The 22,280-nt window shown below is 51.4% G+C and overlaps 1 protein-coding gene across 3 annotated transcripts in view; it reads right to left on the reverse strand.

The window, feature by feature from the left end:
* LOC102955459 (myosin phosphatase Rho interacting protein) overlaps positions 1 to 20,702 on the reverse strand; it is a 154,144-nt gene extending 133,442 nt beyond the window's left edge. For all 3 annotated transcript variants that reach the window (XM_042966316.1, XM_042966319.1, XM_042966317.1), the window contains exon 1: positions 20,548 to 20,702. In XM_042966316.1, the coding sequence (XP_042822250.1) occupies positions 20,548 to 20,670 (123 nt within the window). In that variant the 5' untranslated portion in view covers positions 20,671 to 20,702. The remainder of the gene's footprint in view (positions 1 to 20,547) is intronic.
* Between the last annotated feature and the right edge of the window lie 1,578 nt (positions 20,703 to 22,280).

Here is a 22,280-nt window from a genome sequence, read left to right on the forward strand (position 1 = left end):
GGCTAAATGAATGCTGATTATCAACTCATGAAAATATTACACAGGCATTAACTGTAAATAACTATGAGGAATTCAAGAAACCCTTGAGAGTATGTACCCGCGGGATTCCATCAAACCAGTGCTTCCTGCATAGGACCAGGTGGCTTCATTCCATCTGTCTCCTGGGTGACCGGCACCCTCTGGAGGTGTTCAGGAGAATGTTCCCAGGAGATGCTGTGAAGCTGGAATCAGTCAAGGTGGAATCACTCAAGGTATCAGAGATAAAAACATGACATGCACACAGTCCCTGCCCAAGGGACTCTTGGTCTAGTGAAGGAGACCAGGCATGCGAACAAGCATCCAGAGTAGGATGTAAAAATGTGGTCTATTATTACAAAATGCATACTAAGGACAGAGAAAGATTGAGAGCCAATGAGAAAACAGCTATTCTGTTGACTGCTGGTGTTTGCTTCTACCGGTTTTTTTTAGGTAACGGTACTACATAGCACTTACGAGATACTACTTTTTCAAGGGAGGGGAAGAGATTTGCCTGACCGTGCATGCATAATTTCCGATATAGTACCAGCAGAATATCTTCCAAAAAATGGCGGGGGTGGGGGGTGGCGCTTGACTGTTCCTGGCAGAACGAGTGGGTGAGATTAGGGAGTCCCTCCGCTCTCCACCAATGGCATGACCTAACAGCTCTGGTTAATTAGTGTGAAGACCTTGGCCTGGGAACCAGAAGGCCCAAGTTTAAGTCCTAGTTCCATGACTCAGTTGCTGTTGTGGCCCAGGGCAAGACATTACCTCTGTGAATCTCAGCTTCATCGCTACAATAATAGAAAAATACACAGATATCTTCCATACCATTTTTTAAAAATTTCTATCAGACACTGACACACCCTGGGTCACTGAACAATCAATGCCTCAGAGTCAGGGACATACATCCCAGCACCCACACAGGGCTGTGCACACAGCTGGCACTCAAACCAAACTGGGGGGTGGTGCCTGGGGACCAGCAGCACTCAGCAGAGTGAGCCCCACAGTGGAGGTGGTGAATGGGGATCCCAAAAGAGTGTGATGGGCAGCACTGCAGAATATCTGAGACCAGTCCAGAGGGACCCCAGGACTCCTGACTCTGAGGGCAGGGGCAGAGCATACAAATCCCCACACAGGCTCTGCCATACCAGGCTAAATGCCTGAATTCCAAGCACAGTGACTGTAGTCATAAAAGTTCTTTAAGAGGAAAAGTCCCACAGTCCTGAAGAAGGATCCGTCTCTGTGGCGGCCAGTATTCCAGCTTTAGGGGAAATTCATGGGGCAAAGATTTCTCTGGGCCAAAGGTGGGGGATGGGGACCTGCACTCAAGCATGAGCTGGGGGCAAATGGCCCTTGGTAGAGGATTCACGAAAAAATTTATGGGCAGAATATGTACAAATTACAGCTAATACATCTATAGTTTTGAGGCTGGTTCCCTGCCCTTTTTTCCCCCCAAAAGAGTTTCTGTGAAAACGCTTCCAAACTCATGGTAAACAGGCTGTTTAATATTCTGCATTTTGATTCTAAAAGGAGAATGATGCCTGGGTAGCAGCCTTCTGGCCATCTTTATAAGCTTGTAAAGCAAGGGAGATTTCAAGGTCACTGAGACATTTAGATGTAAGTCAGTAAAAGGAGAAGTGAGCACATGTCAGCCAGTCTCAGGCCTTAACCTTGCCAAGACCTTACTATGTCCTATGTGCCCAGCTGCCCAGCCCAGGCCAGGGGAGTTAGCACACAACTCTGACCATGCCCACTAGGGCCAAAGCCCTCAGGCAAGTACAGCTTCTCTTTTAGAACAAGCCTGCCAGGGCCAACCATCATCAGTGAGGGTGCCAGCCATCACTACAGACCGCCTGAGAGGCCACACACACACTTATCCCCCAAAAGGCCCTGTGGTCCAAACGATGCGGGGACTCCTAAGACTTGTCCATGGGGTCTATGGGGTCTCACGCTCCAGAGAATACCACAGTGTTGCTTTCCAGCCATTCAGTTCTGAACCCAAACTCAATGTGGGCACCATATGCCAGCACGGGCTTCTAGGGCCTGTCATCTGCCTGTGAAAGTCGGCAGAGAACAATCAGCCACCACTAAGATACTCACAATCGTATAGCCATGCCAAGTGATTCAACGTGATCAGACCCCCGGGCAGGGACCAGGGTGAAGTCCTGGGCTTCCACGTGAAAAAACACTGCTGCTCCCCAGCTGGCAGGATGGCGGCAAGAACGTGGCCTGGAGGACACACACTCCATCTGAGCGAGCACAATGGAGAGTCTATTTAAAATGCCCATCGGTTTCCTGGCTTGGTCACATCTGTCCTGCTTCTCACTGTCACGAGAGCTAACCTTCACAGCTTACGAGGCCGGTCACTGCTCCACACCCTTCACATTCTCTTGTATTCTTCGATCTTCACAGTAAACCTGTGAGGTACGTACCATTACCACCTCCATTTTATATTCAAGGAAACCGAAGTGCACAGGAAGATGAAGCGACCTGTCTAAGCAGGGTGTGAGTCAAGACCACATGGCCCCCTATCCGGCCTATAACCACTCCACACTGCTCCACGTCAGTGAGCCACTTCCAAAAAAAAAGCGAAGGCTGGAGCCATCTGAACAGGAAGCAAGTTCCCAAGTTGGGTATTCTCCCAGAGGGTCTAGTCCTGACCAGCACATCACACAGGGTGTCCCCCCAGACATCTCTGCAGACAGGCCCAGGGCCTGGGCGTGCATGGCACCTGTAAGGAGTTCATCAGTATGGGATGAACCAACCACAAGCCACCCTCTGTGGAGCCACCCGTACAGCTTGGCCAGGCACCATGGAATGTTAAGGTGTTCTAGGAGTGGACAAAAATCGTGGGGGTTTTCTCTGGCAGGATGAGTCTTTTCCTCCTGTGCAAACACATAAGTGTGAGCACAGGCCCCCACCTCCTCCCCATCCCAGAGAAAGTAAAATAAACCTGTAATTTACCATTCAAACAGGGATAATTTGGGGAAAGAGTAGAGACCCTATTAATTATACCAGGACATGTGACCCTGAAACTCAAGAGCAATACAGTTTACTGACCTTTGGTGCCAAAAGCCAGGAGGCAGCACCATCGAAGCAAAGATAACAAAGCCACTGAGAAGACCCACAATGAGACAAAGGCACAAAGAAAGGGAAAGGGACTCGGCACCGGGGCAGAGAAGAGGGGTCTGGGAAAGACTTCTTTAAGAAGTGAGCAAAGGAGGGGCGCCGGGGTGGCTCAGTCGGTTAAGCATCCAACTTCGGCTCAGGTCACCATCTCACAGCTCATGAGTTCGAGCCCCGCATCAGGCTCTGTGCTGACAGCCCAGAGCCTGCTTCTGGAGGCTGCTTCAGATTCTGTGTCTCCCTCTCTCCCTGACCCTCCCCCATTCATGCTGTCTCTCTCTGTCTCAAAAATAAATAAACGTAAAAAAAAAAAAAAAAAAAAAAAAGCGAGCAAAGGACCAACTTCAGAAACTGAAGCCAGGGACGTGAGCCCGGGAAAAGCAGACAGAACTGGGCCAGAAGAAGGCCAGCTGGCGTATGCAGAGGCTCAACCTTCCTTCCAGAGGATGCAGCAGAACCTTCCACACATCTGGGCATGCACAGCACCTGGCAGTGTTGTGGCAGCACGGGCTCGGGGAGGAGAGGGCACATCCCACGAACTCCACGAGGCTTGGGAGCATCGGGGCCCACTCCTCCAGAGCTACCTCGGAGACCCCAAACCTCTAAACAATCTGCAGACAGTCCCACCCTTTGGCCAAATCAGAAGGAGCATCGGGAGGAGGCAAAGACAGTAAAATAAATATTTGCTGAAACAACGACCTGACTCTGAAAAGCGTTACCGGACGGCACGCTGGTTTCGGCACGGAATGCTTCCGCACCGCTGACACATACATGACCAGGCTGCACACACGGGCGGGAACACGCGGGCCACCACCCTGTCCACTCAGTGTGCGGAGGGAGACCTGGGGTAACCAGGACAGAGGAGAACGGAGGTGGAATCTGTGGTATTAGCTACACATGGGTAGCAAATGTCCAACAGGAAGACAGGAAGATGGCACATGAAGATGTCAAATAACGGTTTATTGAGGTATGAATTATGCGCACAAACCAAGAATGAGGTGGGATAGTTATCTGTTTTGGGGTATTTTTGTAATGGCTTTAGTGAGATATGATACACATACCATGCAACTCACCCATTTAAGAGTACAATTTTTTTTAAAACAGTGAGTACAATTCAATGGTTTGTAGTGCATCCATCACCACAATTTTAGAGCCCCCGATTTCTGCCACCCCCAAAAGAAACCCTGTACTCTTTCGCTATCATTGCCTAAAGCCTCCATTCCCCACCCCCACCCCAGTCCCCGCAACCACTAATCTACTTTGTGTGTCTACAGATTTGCCTCTTCTGGACACTCCGTATGAATGCAATCACATAACAAGTGGTCTTTTGTGACTGGCTTCCTTTACTCAGCACGATGTTTTCCAGGTGCACGCACGTTGCAGTATGTGCTGGTATTTCTCTCCTTTTTATGGCCAAATGATATTCCATTTATGAACATACCACATTTTGTTATCTACCCATCTGCTGCTGGACACTGGGGTCGTTTCCCCCTCTTGGTGGCTGTGAACCTTCATGTACAATTTGGTGACTGTTTTTCAACCGTCTTTAAGAGAGATAAAAGACGTAAACACCACTTATCAATGTGAAGTCTTGACAAAGCCAAAAGAAGGAAAATGGGTTGAAGGAGGTGCTGGAAAGGGCTTCCTGTCAGCAGATTCGGGGGCAGGTAGCACTAGCTATACGGACCAAGCACAAGCTGAAAGCACCTCAAAGGAAACAGACGCAGGCCTTCCATATGGACGGGCTGCAAAAGGAAGGGCGGCGAGCAGAGAAGAAAGGGGCAGGGAAAATATTTTCTTTAAAAACAGATGCCATAAAAAGTAGAGTCATAACAAAGATTGTGGTGTACCTAAAAGATCTGAGTCCATGGAGATAACTTCCTTATTCAACATTAAAGACATCAAAATTCCTGTCCAGCCACTGACTCCAAGGGGCAGGGCCTGGCTGAGGAGCATTACCTCAAAGAGAAGAGGTAACTTTCCTCTGAGCGAGATTCTGAGGGTTGATCCAAACTTCTTCGTAAAACTAAAATTTAAACCTCCTAATTGTGTCACACATACCTCGGGGGCCTCCAAGATTCCCTTGAATCCCTTTCCCATCCACCTGCTTTGAGGGCTCAGGACCCGATCATTACTCTGAGACCACAGAATCCGAATCTCCCTCTCCACCCTGACTTCTGACCCAAGCCCCATCCCTGTATCTTCAGGGAAAGGGGGAGAGCCACCTGGCCATTGCCATGCCTCCAACTCATGGGTCCAAAGCTCCAGGTCAGGAACTGGGATGGGGTCCTAGAAATTACCAAGCACCACTAAGTGAACAGATGAAAAGATCAAGGTTGTCTTGCCTTCCGGCCACAAGGCAAATCAGTGACAAAGCCTCAAGGAGAACCACCTGAGCCAGTCCGTTAGTCCTTGGCCGCCTCTCGCTCCCCACAGCACAACCCAGCCCTGTCACTCACTAGTCTAGTCTCTACCCTAAAACGTTCCAGTCGCCTCCGACCCCTCCTTTCCAAGAGCTGCAGAGTGCAGTGGTGAAATGTAACAGCAAAGCCACCTCTTTCTCCAAGCCTCAGAATCCTGTCTGTGCAGTCAGAAGAATATAACCAGGGTGCCTGGGTGGCTCAGTCAGTTGAGCATCTGACTCTTGATTTCAGCTCAGGTCGTGATCTCATGGTTTGTGGGATGGAGACCCGCTCTGGGCTCTGTGCTGACAGCAGGGAGCCTGCTTGGGATTCTATCTCTCCCTCCCTCCATCTCTCTCTCTCTCTCTCTCTCTCTCTCTCTCTCTCTGCCCTTCCCTTGCTCACACAGGCACACATGCACGCTCTCTCTCAAAATAAACATTAAAAAAAAAAAAAAGAATATAACCTGCCCCATACTCTTCACATTGAGTCCCTACCACATGCCCTGTACCCACACTTCATTTATTCTTCAGAGAGCCCTTGGTGGCAGGAAGTAAGGGTGAGTCAGTCCTGGAACGTGCCTGCTGCTAGAGAGGGCAGGCACTTGTCTCCAGTGGTCCCCTTATCACCTTCTGCCCTTTGCACGTCTGACACCTCACTCCCAGGGCTGCCTCCGACCCCTGCCCAGATTCTCCATCACATCAGCCCGGTCATGACAGGCATCCTCACCGCCACTCCTATCACGGCCTTCTAACAAATGGTCCACAAGGGCCAGACCGGTGATTTTCAAAGTGTGGCAGTCGTTCCCCTGGGTGGCTGAGTCGGTTAAGCATCTGACTTCAGCTCAGCTCATGATCTCGCGGTCCGTGAGTTCGAGCCCCGCGTCAGGCTCTGTGCTGACAGCTCAGAGCCTGGAGCCTGCTTCGGATTCTGTGCCTCCCTCTCTCTCTGCCTCTCCCCTGCTTGTGCTCTATCTCTCTCAACGTAACATTAAAAAATATAATAATAATCAAGAGCTTAAATAAAGGGTCACCAATACAGAACGTGTGGGAACTACTGACCAAGCCAATCATCACCCCAGCAAATCCTCGGGTCAATGACTGGCCCGTCCTGCCCTCACGACACCCCTGCTTCCCTCAGCGCTCTGCTCAAGGTGTCACCCTGGCCCGATTATACTTCTCTGGCTCTCTGTCAGCCTAAACACAAATGAGCCTTCAGGTCCATCTCCAAGTTTCTACTCAGACTCCTTTCTCCTCAACAGCACTACCTTAAAAGGCCGCATCTCACACCAGACTCACCGCAGAGGCGGTTACATACAGTCCATCTGGAAATGAAACAGACTCCTGCACACGCCAGGCAGGGAAACCTTCCTCTCGGCGAGGCAGACCTCTGCCAAGGAGAGGAGGCCTGCAGAAGGGGCTGGGCTCCACAGGGGCCACGCCCACTGTGGGTCCTCTCCCCCGAGGCCTGCTGCCAAGGGAGGCTGAGATGCCGGAACGACCAAGCGTTCACGACCTGAGCGTTCCTCAGGAGTCCCGTACGTACACTGCACATACACTGCACTTACGTCCTTCTGTATACATCAAACACTTTAATCTACTTGGAAATATGTTTTAAGTTTATTTATTTTGAGAGAGAGAGAGTCCATGTGGGAGGGAGAAGAGAGAGAGAGAGAGAGAGGGAGGGGAGGGGGAGAGAGAGAGAGAGAGAGAGAGAGAGAGAGAGACCATGTAGGAGGGACAGAGAAGAGACAGATAGAGAAAATCCTAAGCAGGCTCCACACTGTCACCGACTCAGTCGGTGATCCCACAAACTGTGAGATCAAGACCAGAGCCGAAAACAAGAGTCGGAGGCTTGACCAGCTGAGCCCCCCCAGGGGCCCTCTGTTAGAAAACAGCCATGCAGGGGCTAGAGTAAATCAGTGGTTTTCGAACGGTGAAGACAACTGGAGTTTGTGCTTTGGGGGCCAGGGCAGAGCACGGGGTGGGGCGGAGCCTGGTAAGGGTGGTGTCACAGGTGACACCACAGTCTCTCCTCCTAGCCCTCACATCTGAGTTCTGTGTTCCATTTCAAGGGGCTCCGTGCCCCACTACTAAAGAAATGGTCTGAAAACTGATGGCAGAGTAGTGAACAGGCCAGATAAGCTCTTTTCCCTCTAATTTCCCCCAACATCCCTTGGAGGCCCCAAAGCAGCAGCTCCCCACGCACCTTACCAGCAGAATACCCCCGCGGCGCCCTACGTCGTCTGGCCTTCAACTTCAAGGCCTCCTCTGCCCCCTCCCGCCAATATTAAAGCCCCAACTTAGCTCCTTCCTGGCAGCTCCACTCATCTTCAGGTTAGACAAAAAGGAAAGGAAGGAGAGACTGAAGCTCAAAGTGGCTCGGCCACCCCTGAGCACGGACACAGCCCCTCTACCACCACGTCAAAGCTGCACACCGTGCCCGCAACCCAGAGGGTTGGCCTGTACCCCAGCTCCCCACCCTGGACTCCTACAAATGAGGAACACTGGGCTTTCAGCAGCGCCATGCGCACCGTCCTCCCACCCGGCAGTCTGCAGTGCTGGCGTCTGGCCTGATGTACTGATTCAAAACACAGCAGAATTAGCAGGGGACCCGGCAACTCCACGCCTCAGTCTCCAACCAGAAGAACCAAAAGGAGATGTCCAAACAAAACATATATGCGAATGTTCACAGCACCATTCACGACGGCCAAGATGTGGAAACAGCCCAAGCGTCCATCTACAGATGAACAGATAATCTAAATGTGCTATGCCCATATACTGGAATATTATTCAGCCATAAAGAAACAATGAGGTACTGATGCATGCTATCACGTGGATTAAGTCCGAAAACATGCTAAGTGCAAGAAGCCAGACAAAACACTACATATTCTAGGATTCCATTTTGATGAATATTCCATAACAGGTAAATCCATAAGGACAGAAAGCAGACCGGTGGTTGCTGGAAACGGGGGTGGGGAGTAACGCCTTCATAGTTACGGGTGTTCTTTAGGGACGATAAAATGTTTTAAACTACAGAGTGGCAAGGGCGCCTGGGTTGCTTAATCAGTTAAGCATTCGACTTCGGCTCAAGTCATGATCTCGGGTTCGTGAGTTCGAGCCCTGCGTCGGGCTCTGTGCTGACAGCTCAGAGCCTGGAGCCTGCTTCGGTTTCTGTGTCTCCCTCTCTCTCTGCCCTTCCCCCGTGCACATGCTCTCTCTCTCTCAAAAATAAACATTTAAAACATCTAAAAAAAATTATAGCAATCGTAGTGTTAGCACATTATGAATGTGCTGAATGCAACCAAATTGTACACTCCAAAATGGTTAATTTCGTGTTATGTGAATTTCACTTCAAAAAACAAAAACCCCAAACAAAACCCGCACGCATGGCTCCTTAGATCCTCAGCACAGAGAGAGTGAAGGAAGGAACGCAGCTGATGGCCCGCTCTCGGTTCTCCCCTCCCACACGTCCCAACTCAGCTGCCCGCTCACCCCTCTACCCACACACATGCCCTGCAAGCCCAGCCCATGCTCAGGGCTCCTCCCGGGATTGCAGCAGCTGGAGGAAGAGGGAGAAAGTGACATTTTAAAAAACCTCTTCCCTGTTCAGTCTTGACAAGGAGCCCATGGCCGCGGGATTTTTGGAACATGACGCCATTTGTGGCAAAGGGAGGAATGCTAGAGAATGCGTGGGGACCCATTTCTGGGGCTTTGCAGGAAAGAGTCACACCCTCTCCCTTAAAAAGCAGCGCTTCCCATTAAGAAACAGGTAGGACAGGAAAGTGTGATAGGAAGGAAAAAAGAGACAGGAAATCTAAATAAGTTCAGCCCTAGCCTCATACTCCAACCCCACCCTTCCCAGCACACACGGGCAGAAACCCAACGTCCAGAAGGCCCACCTGACCCCGCTCAGGTCAGCACGGGAAAGAGTCGAAGGAGGAGGCCCAGCGTCACACTGTCTGGGTTTGCATCCCAGCTCTACCACTTACTGTATCGCCCTTGGGCGAGTTACACGACCTCTTTCCAGCTCAGGTTTCTTATCTCTCTACTTCATAAGGCCGCTGTGAATATAAATGAGTTAACCGTGGCCTGGCACATAGCAATTACTGTTAGCTACAAATGCCATCGCCTCCACAACAAATCATCCCAGAGCATGTCAACTGCTCCTTCAACTTAAGTATAAGAAAACCCCCACATCATGGGAGGCTGCATGGCCACACTGCTTGGTCCAGCTCCCCCAAAGAGGACCCCTAGGCTCACCGGGTTTCGAAGCAGGAAGGGAGCTGGAGGGACCAAGAGTCAGCAGGCTGTCTGCAAAGATGGCATCTGCCTGTTAGAAGAACGTGTTTGAGGCTCTCACAAGGAACCACTTCTACTTGTTTAGACCCTATAGAAGGGTCCCCTCGGCAGAAGGCTCCCTCCCTGGAAGGGTGTGGGATTTGTAAGGCCTGGGGACGGGGTGCGGGAAGGACACTGGAAGGACCCACCAGCTGGCTGAGGTGAGTGAATCAACACTGGTGACCAAAGGGCCAGGACGTGCCCTGGCCCGATCTCCCACCCACCTGCCCATCAATTTGGAACGAGACCTGGGCAGCCCCCTACCCTCCTCTGGCAGTTTCACCGGGCCAGGGGCACAAGGACTTTGATTCCTAGACAAGCGTCCCGGGGACACCAGCGAGAGTGTGGCTTCTCTCAGTCCTCCCCTACCTTGTTGAAGACAACTCAGGACACTTCCATGCATAGTGACTTCTGAAATCAGGATCTGCCACTGCCATTCACGGGACCTGCACTTGGCACTTCTCTGAGCTTGGCAGGGGCTCCGAGGTGGCTGCTGTGCTGGCCACTGCCCTCTAGAGCAGCCCACGTCCTCTGATAGTAAGTCTCAGGCTAGTGGCACTTGGCCCCTTCACTTCCTATCCTCTACAAATTCTTAAAACCAGCTCAACCTTTACACTTTAAACATGTTCTGAAAATCAACTCCACACAAGCAAACGGACTGCAGCCTTTCCAATCCCAAGGGGCTAACGTGAGGAAGTTGCTAGGGTGGTGCCAAGCAGCTCAGCAGGAGAGGAGGCAGTCTGGGCTTTTGTTCTGTGGGCGTGGAGGTAGACAAGAAACACAGCTGGAGGGGTAGCTGTTCCACAAAACCAGGGGGGCAGGTCCCCTCTCTGGGTCTACGTTTGGAAAAACGAACCCAATTTCCTGAGCGCCCCCCATGTACGCAAACATTTACAAATTCGGCACTTACGACTTACACCACCTTCCGGCATTAATATCACAGGCAACCAAGACATGGGTAATATATAGACCCCAGTTTTCAGAGGAAGGACACAGACACTTCAACTCTGAGAAACCTGCTCCATCGGCATGAACACAGAGCCAGGACGGGAACCCAAATCTGAGCTGAAAGCCCCCACCGTCAACCATTCCATTCCCTTATGTGAGCACATTAAATGAAAAGTGGGACTGTGTCAGATTTCTAGGTCAGAGCAGGTCCCCGGCGGAAGACAAACGAACGTCTTAATCCCAGTGAGCCCTGAGGCTCCCCGCACCCCAGGTCGCTCACCAGCCCGAGTGGAGAAGCTCTGGGTGTGGCACCTGGAGACCCAGGAGACGTGGACTCTTTCTGTGGCTCAATGGAGACTCCCAGAAGTTGCTCCCCCTTCCCCTGGCCCTTTTAGCTACCGGCCAGGACCCGTAGGAGGTAAAACGCTGCATCTCAAAGGGTGCCACAAAGCCTCCCTGGTCCGTCTGTTAAAACCAGTGTTTTAGGACCTACAGAGACCAAGGACACAAGATTTCCTGATTCTGAATTCCTCTGGGGGAAAAACAGTGCTTCCCGTTCAGGGCTGTGCCAAAGGTGTGGTCACTGCCACAGACCAGCAGCCTACTGGGGGACATGGACCACCCCAAGGCTGAGAAGATTTTAGGACTTGCACGATGTCCTGCACCACTGCCCTCCCCACATTCACCCCGTGCACCCCAGCAACTAAGGAATCCAAGTCAGGGCAAGGCCCTGTTCCTGATAGTAAAGGTTAACACTTTTTATCAAACATAGGGAGGTCAAACCGAACTTTGGAAAACCCACACTAGCCTTCCTGTGACCTAGGCAGGTCACTGAACTGGGTCTCAATGGCTCCATCTGCTAATTGGGGATGACCCCTCACCTGCTTAATTACTGGCGGGGGGGGGGGGGGGGGGGGTGTTTAATCACCCAGCCCCTGCAGGCCTCTCCTCCCAGAGCTAGGAAGTAGAAATCCCTTAAACAGCTTTGATTTTGTCTGCAATACCCAGCCTCCTACAGAAATAGCACCAAGTGAACAAGTCAAAGTGGCCTTCCCAAGAAGAGGGAAGACAGGTTCCTGGTCTCACAAAGGCGGCATGGGAACCACATGGAACCAGGTTCCATATCACAGCTCCATTGCTAGGCAGCTCAGTGACCTCGGACAGACAACCCGACCTCTCTGAAACTCAACATCTCCTCCTCTACAGACGACCAAGCTGCCGAGAGCGGAACGAGACTGTGGCATACGACACGATGCAAAACAATGGAGGCTCAGGGAACCTGGGTGGCTCAGTCAGTTAAGTGTCTGACTTCAGCTCAGGTCACGATCTCATGGCTCGTGAGTTCGAGCCCCACGTCAGGCTCTGTGCTGACAGTTCGGAGCCTGGAGCCTGCTTCACATTTTGTGTCTCCCTCTCTCTCTATCCACCCCCTCCTCCCGCCAAGGCTCTGACGCACGCGCACTCTCTGAAAAATGAATAAACGTTAAAAAAAGATTAAACAACCACACAAACAATGGAGGCTCAGGAGGGTCTGATGTACCCATCTTACTGCAAACTGCCCCGAAGACGGGGCAGGTCACCATCCAGCACTGTGTGCAAACATCAAGCTAAACATAAAGGGAGAAAGGAGCTGGAAGGGTTACAGGCTCCAGGCAAAAACCAGGCTGTGGTTTCAAGTGAACTAGGATGACCCTGACTGAGAAAACCAGCGAGTGGTTTGGAAGATTCCAGTTCCAGTCTCCAGAGACAAAATGCCAGCGAATCAACCCACTGGCTCTCTTGCCCCCAAAGGAAGTGATAACATAAAGGGAGCGGTGGGGCTGGGCATTCAAGGGTTCCAGGCCGGAGCAGCTGTGAAACTGTCCACAGATGATCCTACGGAACCCTAAACTGCTAAAACCGGAGGAACCACAAAGTCTAGGGCACTTTTCAAACCTGCCCCTCACAGCCTCTGGAGATGACCAGAGGACCCACGGGTGAGAAGCAGAGGTGGCTGAGAGGCCAAGCTGCAGGCTCCAACCTCGTATCACCCAGAACCGTGTCACTTTTTCTGTTTCACATAGGGCATTTCCACAGAAGATTCCTTGGGGTGAAAGGCTCTGCGATTTACTGTACCTTTGAAAACTAATGACCTGGTCCAACTGTGCCATTTCTGATGGGCAAGTGAGGCTCTGAGAGGGAGTTTCTAATGATAAAAGAAAAGCCCGTTTTCTCAGGTTAGATACTTCTAAATCAGCATCCAGCGCTCTCCACCCCTCTCCTGTGCCTCCCTCCCTCCCCAACCCAGTATTAGGATGTTGGCAGTAGGATATTACCTCCCTCTTGTCTCTTTTCCCCCGTTGCAAGACTCTCTGGTCTCTTTCAAGACTAAATGGCAGCTTGGGAACAATTTAAAGATAAACATTCCAAGTCAAATTTCTTTATTTCAGCTAAACAGCATCAGGGTTCTAGTAATCAGGAAACAGCCCAAACAAAGACTATTCCCCACACGACAGGCTGTCAGCATGCTTCCTGGAATATTAATTACCACAAAGGGGGTTCAGCAACCTCCACAGGCCCGGCCAGCACCCTCCATCCATTCCATTAGTAGACCACTCCCTGTACACAGAATGGGGGCACCAGCTTTATAGGTGGGAAACCGAGGCTCAGAGAATGTAAGTGACCTTCCTGGGTCACCCTGCACGTCTGTGCCAAGAATAGAACACAGGTCTTCGATTGTAGTCCTTCTGTGTGGCTAAGGAAAAAGAACTCGGAAAGGTCAAGTAGCAGGCTAGAACACAGGGAAAAAAGCAACTAGAATATAGCTGCAAAACACTCACAAATACAAAGGGCTGTGTCAGAATGCAGTCACGGCGCCCAGTGGGAGGGGGCCGGGAGGGGGCACGCCAGTTTACCCCCCAGGCTCTCACTGGCACCCTCCTCCCTTCTGCTTCTGGAGGGAGAGTGAGGGCCGGAGCCCCAGAGCTCTCAAACACCACTAAAAGGAGTCAGCAAGACGTGACGTTCGAAGAAAGAACCCTCAAAAGTTGGCAAGAGACACCAAGCGGAGGACACAAACAGGAGTAACGGGAGGAGAGAACTGTTCCAGGAATCCTCAACACAGGCTGTTGGCACGACACCCCGAAGGGGGAGGAACCCCCCCCCCCACCGCCTGGGCACGGCCTTTACACTCTGTGCCTCCCCCGAGGGTCTCAAGGGCCTAGCTGTGGGCCCGGCTGCCCCATCCAACACTGTCCAACGCTGCCAGCACCAGCCCCGTGTGGCCAGAGCTCCCAGAGAGTGGCTAGCCTGAACCAAAAGGTGCCGTAGAGGTAAAAGAATAACTTCTTCATATGTTGAAAGGATAATACTTTGGATTTGTTAGGCTAAATAAGATAGAATTAAAATGAATTTCACCTATTTCTTTTTACCTTTTTTAACGTGGCACGTAGACAATTTTAACCCACAAATGTGGCTCACATTATAGTTCTATTGGACAGGGCTGGTCTACCCCACAGGCCAAATCTAGCCACTAGCTGGTTTTAAGGCCCCCAAACCACGAACGGCTTTCACGATTCTAATTGATTATAGAAGTACCTTCATAAACTCCTCCATTTTGCCTATTGGCCTACAAACCCTAAAGCTTTTACCATCTGGCCCTTTAAGAAAGAGTTGTTTAATCCCCAGGTCTAGACCCTAAACACTATCAGATATGCACTCCAGTGACACAAGGAGCAGAGGGCAGGTTTGGGATACGCATGTGCGTGTGTTATCCTTGCACACTCAGTTTTAAAAATGAAGGTAAAAGCCACATAACATAAAATTAACCATTTCAAAGTGAACGAGTCAGTGACATTCAGTACATTCACAATGTTAGGCAAACAGCATCTCTATCTAGTTCTAAAACATTTCATCACCTCCCACAAAGAGAACCCCAATCCCATCTGCAGGCACTCCTCTCTCCCCCTTCCCCCAGGACTCCGGCAACCACTAATGTGCCTTCCCTTTCCACGTATTTACCTATTCTGGACATTTCACGTAAACGGAACCGTGCGGTATCTTTGTGCCTGGTTCTTTCATGGAACACATTTTCGACAGTCAGTCAGATCGCAGCATGGCCAGTACTTCGTCCCATTTTTATAACTGAATAGCCCATGATCTGGATCTACCAAAATCTGTTTACCCATTCACCCACTGACGGAAATCCAGGTTGCTGCTACCTTTGGCTGTTATGAGTAGCGCTATCGCAGACGTACGCATGAACGTATTTGTTTGAATACTTGTTCCCGATTACTTTGGATATACTTAGGAGTGGAATCACTGGGTCATGCGGTAAGTCTTTTGAGGGAATGCCGAACTATTTTCCACAATGGTCGCACCATTCTCCATTCCCATGAGCAATGCATGAGGTTCTAATTTCTCCACATCCACACCAACACTTACTACCATCCCTTTTTTCATACAGCCATCCTAGTGGGGGTGCAGTAATACCTCACTGTGGTTTTGATTTGCATTTCCATAACAACTGATGACACTGACCATCTTTTCCTGTGTTTGTTGGCCCTTTGTAAGGTCTGGGATTTTTACATACCCCCTGCCAAACACTCTACCAATGTGCACGTAAATGATAAATCTTCTGAAAAGGATGAGCATGAAAGCTCCCCATTGCTTATGAGACAAATGTTAAGTGAAATAAAGAAGTTCCAGGCCCTAGTTCTTTTTTTTTTTAATTTTTTTTTTAACATTTATTTATTTTTGAGACAGAGAGAGAGAGCATGAACAGGGGAGGGTCAGAGGAAGAGGGAGACATAGAATCTGAAACAGGCTCCAGGCTCCGAGCTGTCAGCACAGAGCCTGATGCGGGGCTCGAACCCACAGACCGCGAGATCATGACCTGAGCCGAAGCCGGACGCTTAACCGACTCAGCCACCCAGGCGCCCCTGGGCCCTAGAACTTCTAAGAATGTCACAGGAATAAAGGGAAATCATGATTTACGGAGACCAAGTCCTGGCACGCCCACCTGTGTCTGGGACTCCCACCCCAAGCCCCCAGCACCCCTGGCAGTGGAGGGCAGCACAGTGAGGGGCACCATGAGACCGAGAGGGCTGAGAGGAGACGCAGGAGGGCTGGAAGGGGCCTGGCGGAGACCAAGACCAACCTCCTCATTCTCCGGACGGGAAAATCGAGGCCCGAGGAGAGAAAACAACCCAGCCAAGGTCCCGCAACAAAACAGCAGTAGAGGCAACTAGAACTTAAGTTCAGATGCAGGACTCCTTCCACAAAAGGCACGCTTAAAATCATACAAGTCGGTAGGAGAATGAGACATCACGTCAGGTCAAGAGCCACCACCAACCCCAGAAACCCACACTAAGGCTGGGAAGGGGATGTAGAAGCCAAGAACCCTGGGCTCCAGACCTTCTGGTCCCACTAACCACCAACCCCTGTAATTCACCTCCTTTCCCCACCTGCTTCCCTTGTTTTACTCTAAGTGGCTTCCTGAGTGACTGACTGCACTCACTCCCCGGACTCCAGAATTCCTACCCAGCCCACACCACTCATCGAATCACCTACTTGCCTGAATGGGTGACTGCACCTAAGAACCAAACCGGACCTCCATCCCCATGAGGTCAAATTTACGTATTAATTTTGTTTCCTCCCCACCCCACAAATCTACTCCCAGCCTGTTATTCTCAATCTTTGTAAAAGGTACTGTTATCCACCCAGGTCTTCTCAATCCCCACCTCCAATCAACCTCCAATAATATCCTGTCCCTAGTGTCTGATGGCTCCTTCCATCCTGGCCAACACGGACCTGGAGAAGACCTTTACTGTAATTTACCTGGATGATTCAAGACAGTCTTTTAGAGCTTCTGCTTTAGGCCAAAATTATTTTCCTAAAACACAAGTCTGATGGATTAGAAAGTTATGCATAAAAATAACTACAGGGGAAGTACAAGTATCTGAGACTTTATCATCTTGAAAACAAGACCTTCATAAGCATGAGATTAAAACTACAAGCTAAAAAGGAAACACGGAAATTTAACTGCATTCATATTTAAAACTATCACTTAAAAAAGAGAAAAAGAGAAATGCAGGGAGAAAATACCTGCAATATATGACAGGTTCAGATTAATATCTAGAGAAGGGGACAGCAAACTATAGTTTATAGGCCAAATCCTTCCAGCTGCCTGTATTTGTAACTTTGTAAATTCAGTTTTATTAGAAACAGCGATACCCCCAGTTTACGTATTGTCTAAAGTGGCCTTGCACTGCGGCTTTTGCACTACAATGACAAAGTTGTGTAGTCGCTACAAAGATCACATGGCCCACACTGCTAAAATATTAACTATCTGGCCTTCTAGAGAGGGAGTCCATGGACCCCTGACCTAGGATATATACAGAAAGCTCCTACAAACCAGTTTGGGGGAGGAGGAGAAGGCGGGGAAATTGACCCAACAGAAAAACATATGAATGGGCAGTCAACATAAGAAACAAAACACATGTAATAAATATTATAAAAAGAGGCTTAACCTCACAGGTAATTAGGGAAATTATTAAAGAACTAAATCGTTTTGATAACTTCCAATCCTGGCAATGGTATGACACAGCCTTTTTTGGAAGGCAATTTAGTAATATCTGTTAAAAAAATTCAATGTGCTTGATGTCAACCCAGCCATTCTATTTTTAGCTATCTGCCCCCAGAGGAATACTTGCATTCGTGCACGCACACACACCCAAAAGCATTTAGAAAACTGTTTGCTGAAGCATTCACAGGCTGTAACAAACCCAGAAGTAACCTTGCTGTCCATCAATAAGGGAATGGTTAAACTATGGCACATCCCTGATGGCGTAATATGCAAAATAATTTTGGTGTATTTATACGTCACACCATGAAAAGAGCTGTAAGACACATCATTAAGCAGCAAAAAAAAAAAAAAAAGATGTTCCTGAACAAATACATATATAGTTTAAATACATATATCATTTAGGTTAAATAAAGGTTTTAACTGTGTATTCAAGTCCATATGCATATAGAGAAACACACAGGACTGAAGGCTAAATGCCTTAAAAAGGGGGGTGGCCACAATGATCACTGATCTATCTTCCAGCCTTGAAGGTCTAAAATAAGCGAGGGCAGGGAGGGGCAGCAGGAAGCAGGGCCTTGGGGGAGACTGATGGGAACCAATTGGCTGAGGTTTTCTAATGGAGCCAAGAGGATGAGAGTAAGGCTGGGGGAGGCCGGATGCAGAGAGAAGCAGCTAACGCTGCTGGCAACAGCCCTGCGTCTCCCTCCTTCTCTTTTCAAGAGCAGTTTCTTCCTGAAAGATCCCAGGAGGTGGAAGGCTGGCCTAACCTCTCCCTGCACAAATAACCCCACTCATTATTTCAGAAACTACCATCCCAGTTGTGCCCTGGAGGACTCAGGCCTGTTTTAAAATCCACAACTGAACCATGAATACAGTTGAAGAGTAAAGTACTCCAAATATGCAACACTCTCTCTTGATCCAATTAATAATCAACAGAATTAAAAAAAAAAAAAAAAGAATTTAACAGATTCAGTTCAGATACGCAGATCCTATTCTAGTTTATCTAAGCTTCAGAACCAGAAAACAGTCCTTATGAGGTGTAAACATCCAATCTACCAATTTTGGCAGTTGCCTGGAATAACCAGAAAACTCTCTCAGAACAACCCTTGCCAAACCCATAAAATTCCTAAATCCAGGTGTACTATTCCGTAGGTGATTTTTGTTTGTTTAATTGTTAAGAGTTTAATAAGATACCATTCTTTGCTTTTCATAGGGTGAGAGAGGTAAGCCAGGGATCCCTACTCCCAAATTTTAGAGAAGGAAATGGAACTATACAGAGACAAAAGAACTTATTCAAGGTCACACAGCTGAAAGTGACAGCGAAGACAGAAGAAAGGTCTCCTGACTCCTGGCCCAAGTCCATCCTCACCACATCAACTGTTTCCCCCCAAAAAAGGCATCCAGTTGAGAAGACGGGAGTCACCCTTAAAAGCCCACCCCTGAACATCTTACCAGGAAGCTGAGTTCTACTCTTCCCAAACTGACCTGGCCCTTCTATCCTAAAAATCTATGACTTTGCAGCCATGAGTGTTTGGTTAAGCTTTTGGTTTTGGATGAAAGGAGTCTTTTCTGGCTGTTGGGATTCTGCTCTCAGAGAAAGACACCATGTCTCAGGCCATAACCCCGGCCCTGCCACCCCACTCTGGTCTGCCATGTAAACAAGTCAAACCCTGTGAGTACTTAAGTAGCATTAAAAACAGCCAGGCTGTACACTTCAAAGCAATGTTTTCCATCTAAGGGGTTCTTCTGCAAAAGGAGTGGCTGCAACTAGGTCACACCGGACCGGAATGTGAAGGGAGGTCCCCTGGCCTCATTGGGGGATGAGAGAAAGCTCCGAAGAGGACTGAGACTGGGGGAGAGGCAAAAAGGGGCCACAGATACAGCCCAAGGGGATGCAGACAGGGCTTGATCAGGAAATCCAAGGAATCTGCTTGGCCCAAAGACCTCCAAGTACTCCAAAGAATCCTGGGGATCCTGAGGATTCTCTGGTACACTGGGAGGTACTCCAAAGAATCCCGGGGATCCAGAGGATTCTCTGGTACACTGGGAGCTCAGAGAGGAGCAACCAGGGCAGGGGTACCCAAAGGCCAGTGGGGACTGCAGCCCAACTTCTTAGGGAGCTGTTACGACACAAATTCCTTCATCTCCTAGATCATCCCAGGAATGGGGCTCCAGGACTCTGTATTTTTAGAATGTGACTCTGATGCAGGTTTGGAAGCCGCTGAACTAGTCCACAGCCCTCATATGGCAGACAAGGCCGTGAGAAGTGAACGGACTTTGCCGAAGGCACGCAGGTCTCCTCATCCCTAGCCAAGCGACCAAGAGAGCTGGGAGAAAAGGGTGGGGAGAGGAGCCCCCAGCTCTCCCATCAACAAAAAGCCCTCTAGTTCAAGTTCAAGCGCCAAGACCCTCCTCCTCAGACTTGAGGACCATTCACCTCTCTCCCATCACTGACAGCGACAATGATTCAGAAAACGGACAAGCTGGGTCTGACAGGAGGGAAGCCCACAGTCCACCCCGACCGTCCTGCTCCCCTGGCCTCTCTGGGTAGAGAAGTCAAAGTCGGATCCTAAAACAGACTCTATGGGGGGTACTGCGAAGCAGCAAGCAATCCCCAAGCGCTTTGTTCCTCCTAAGAAAAACCAGGCATTTTTGAGTCACCCAAAAAGCATGAATCACACGGCAGGGCTATGGGAACGGGAAAGGATGTTATTTTTCGGCATACTTGAGGATTTTCCCTTTGTCCCGGCTCTATCAATACACTTCCCGCTCCCTCCCTCTCCCCCCCCCCCATCTCCATCTTCACCACCCTCCCCAGGACTCATGTACATTCTCTCTGCTCCGTTTTTATTTTCCCCAGGATCCTTCAGACGCACCCCCACCCCCGCCTGCCTCGGGAACTGGGCAACGTCCGCTCTCCTTTCCAAAGAAGGATGGTGGTCTCACCGGCGTCTGAACTGGGGGGAGGCGGCCAGCGCCCCCTGCGAGCCACTCTCGCCCGCCTCGGCCGACTGCCTGCAGCACCTAGCGGGGCGACTGCGCCCCCGGAAACTTCCAGCCCAAGGGGGCCGCCGGGGGTCTGGGGGCCGCCCAGCGCGGGGCCCGGGTCTCCGCCTCGCGGTCGACCCCGGGACCCCCACCCGCTCACCTGCGTCAAGTCCTCGTCGTTGAGCAGATGCGACTCGCGGGGCTTAAAGCAGTTCTGACACTTGCTCTTGTTGAAGATGTTGGCCTGGAATTTCCTACACGGGTTCTCCTTGGCCGCCGACATGGTCGGCGCGGCGGCGGCACAGGCCCGGCGGCCCGGCCCGGCCCGGCGCGCGCTCCGCGGCGGACGGCGGACGGCGGCGGGCTGGCGGCGGCACCATGCACGGCGGGCTCAAGCCGGGCTCAGCGCGGGCGCCGAGGCATGCCCCCGCCGGCCAGCCGCCTCACAGCCGGGCCGCGGACGCAGGCCCGGCCGCGGCCGGAGCGCGCGCCCCCGGCGGTCAGGGCGGCCTCGCGGGCCCCGGGACGCGAGCGGGGCCTCTCCTCGCACGACGGCGCTGCGCTGCACGGCGCGCCGGGGCACCTCGGCGCCGAGCCCCGCGCCCGGGCCCTTAAAGAGCTCGCAGTCCCCGCCGCCCGCCCGCACAGCCGCCGCCCGGCCTCCGCGGGCCCATGGACGCGGCCTCCCGGGCCCGCTGCCTCCCCGCGCTCCGGCCCGCCTCCCAGGCGCCGGGTAGTTGCCGGTCCCCGGGGTCGGTCCCCGCCGCCACAGCTGCCCTCGGCGCCCAGCGGCCGCAGCAAATGGTAGCGGAGCGCCTCGCGCACTCCCGGGGCGGGGCAGGCGGGTGGGCGCGCGGGCGGGCGGGCGGGGGAGGAGGGAGCGATAGGGGCAGCGCGCGGGGAGGGGCCACGCCCTCCACGCGATCGGCAGCGCCTCCGGCCAATGGGAGGGGAGCGCTCCAGCTAACAAAGAAAACCCTCGGCCAATGGAAATCGGAGGCGGGGACAAAGGGTAGCCGGGCGCAAGGTAACTTGTGTAGGCGAAGGAAGGTGGGGGCGCCGGGATGGGACGTTCAGGTTTGGTGGACTGGCGCCGGAGCTGGCTGGGTCCTGACAGCTGCACGGGCTGGGGCGGGGGCTCGCGGGGGAAGGGGCGGAGCCGACCTCCCGGCTGGTTCTGCAAACCTCTCACTTCCAACCTCGTCTTTCCGCGCCCTTTCTGGACACCCGAGCCCAGCTCTGAGCGGATTAATTTGACACCTACTGTGTGCCAGCCCCCTCCCCGCCCTCTGCGCCGTAGTTAGCATTATCCATAGGGGCTACTGTCCCGAGTGCTTGATATGCGCTAGCTCATTAAAGTTTCACAGCGTCTCCATCATCATCCCCATTTTACGTATGAGGAAGCTGAGGCTCCGAGAAGTTAAGAAATAGGAGGTAGAGTTTCAAGGGATGACTAAGAGAAGATGTCAGTCAGCCTTGAAGAGCTGTCAGTTCTATTATGGGAGATTAGTGAAGGCTGACTCTATGCCAGGTACTGAGCTAGGCATTCTTTCCCCCATTATGTGTTTGAGGAAATTAAGGCTCAGACGCCTGAAGTAATTTGTGCAGGGTCGCTCTGCCAGGGGGCCAAATTGTTACTCCAATCCTACACTGTCCAGCCTCATGGCCAAAAGACCAACTGGGAGAAGACTCAAGGAGGCACAGGCAGAAGATCCAGGGACCCAAAGAAGCGGATGTGCGCTCTTTGGGGAATTAGGGGTGGCTTCAAGGAGGAGGGGAAATTTAAGCAGATGGTGAGAGGTTGAGAGCGGCTGGAGGTGGAGGTTAGAGGAAGAAGGAGCAGGACAGAAGAGGCGAAAGGGATTCACAAGGCCAGATCACCCAAGGCCTTGG

This window comes from Panthera tigris, chromosome E1, assembly GCF_018350195.1.
Source record: "Panthera tigris isolate Pti1 chromosome E1, P.tigris_Pti1_mat1.1, whole genome shotgun sequence".
Lineage (NCBI taxonomy): Eukaryota > Metazoa > Chordata > Mammalia > Carnivora > Felidae > Panthera > Panthera tigris.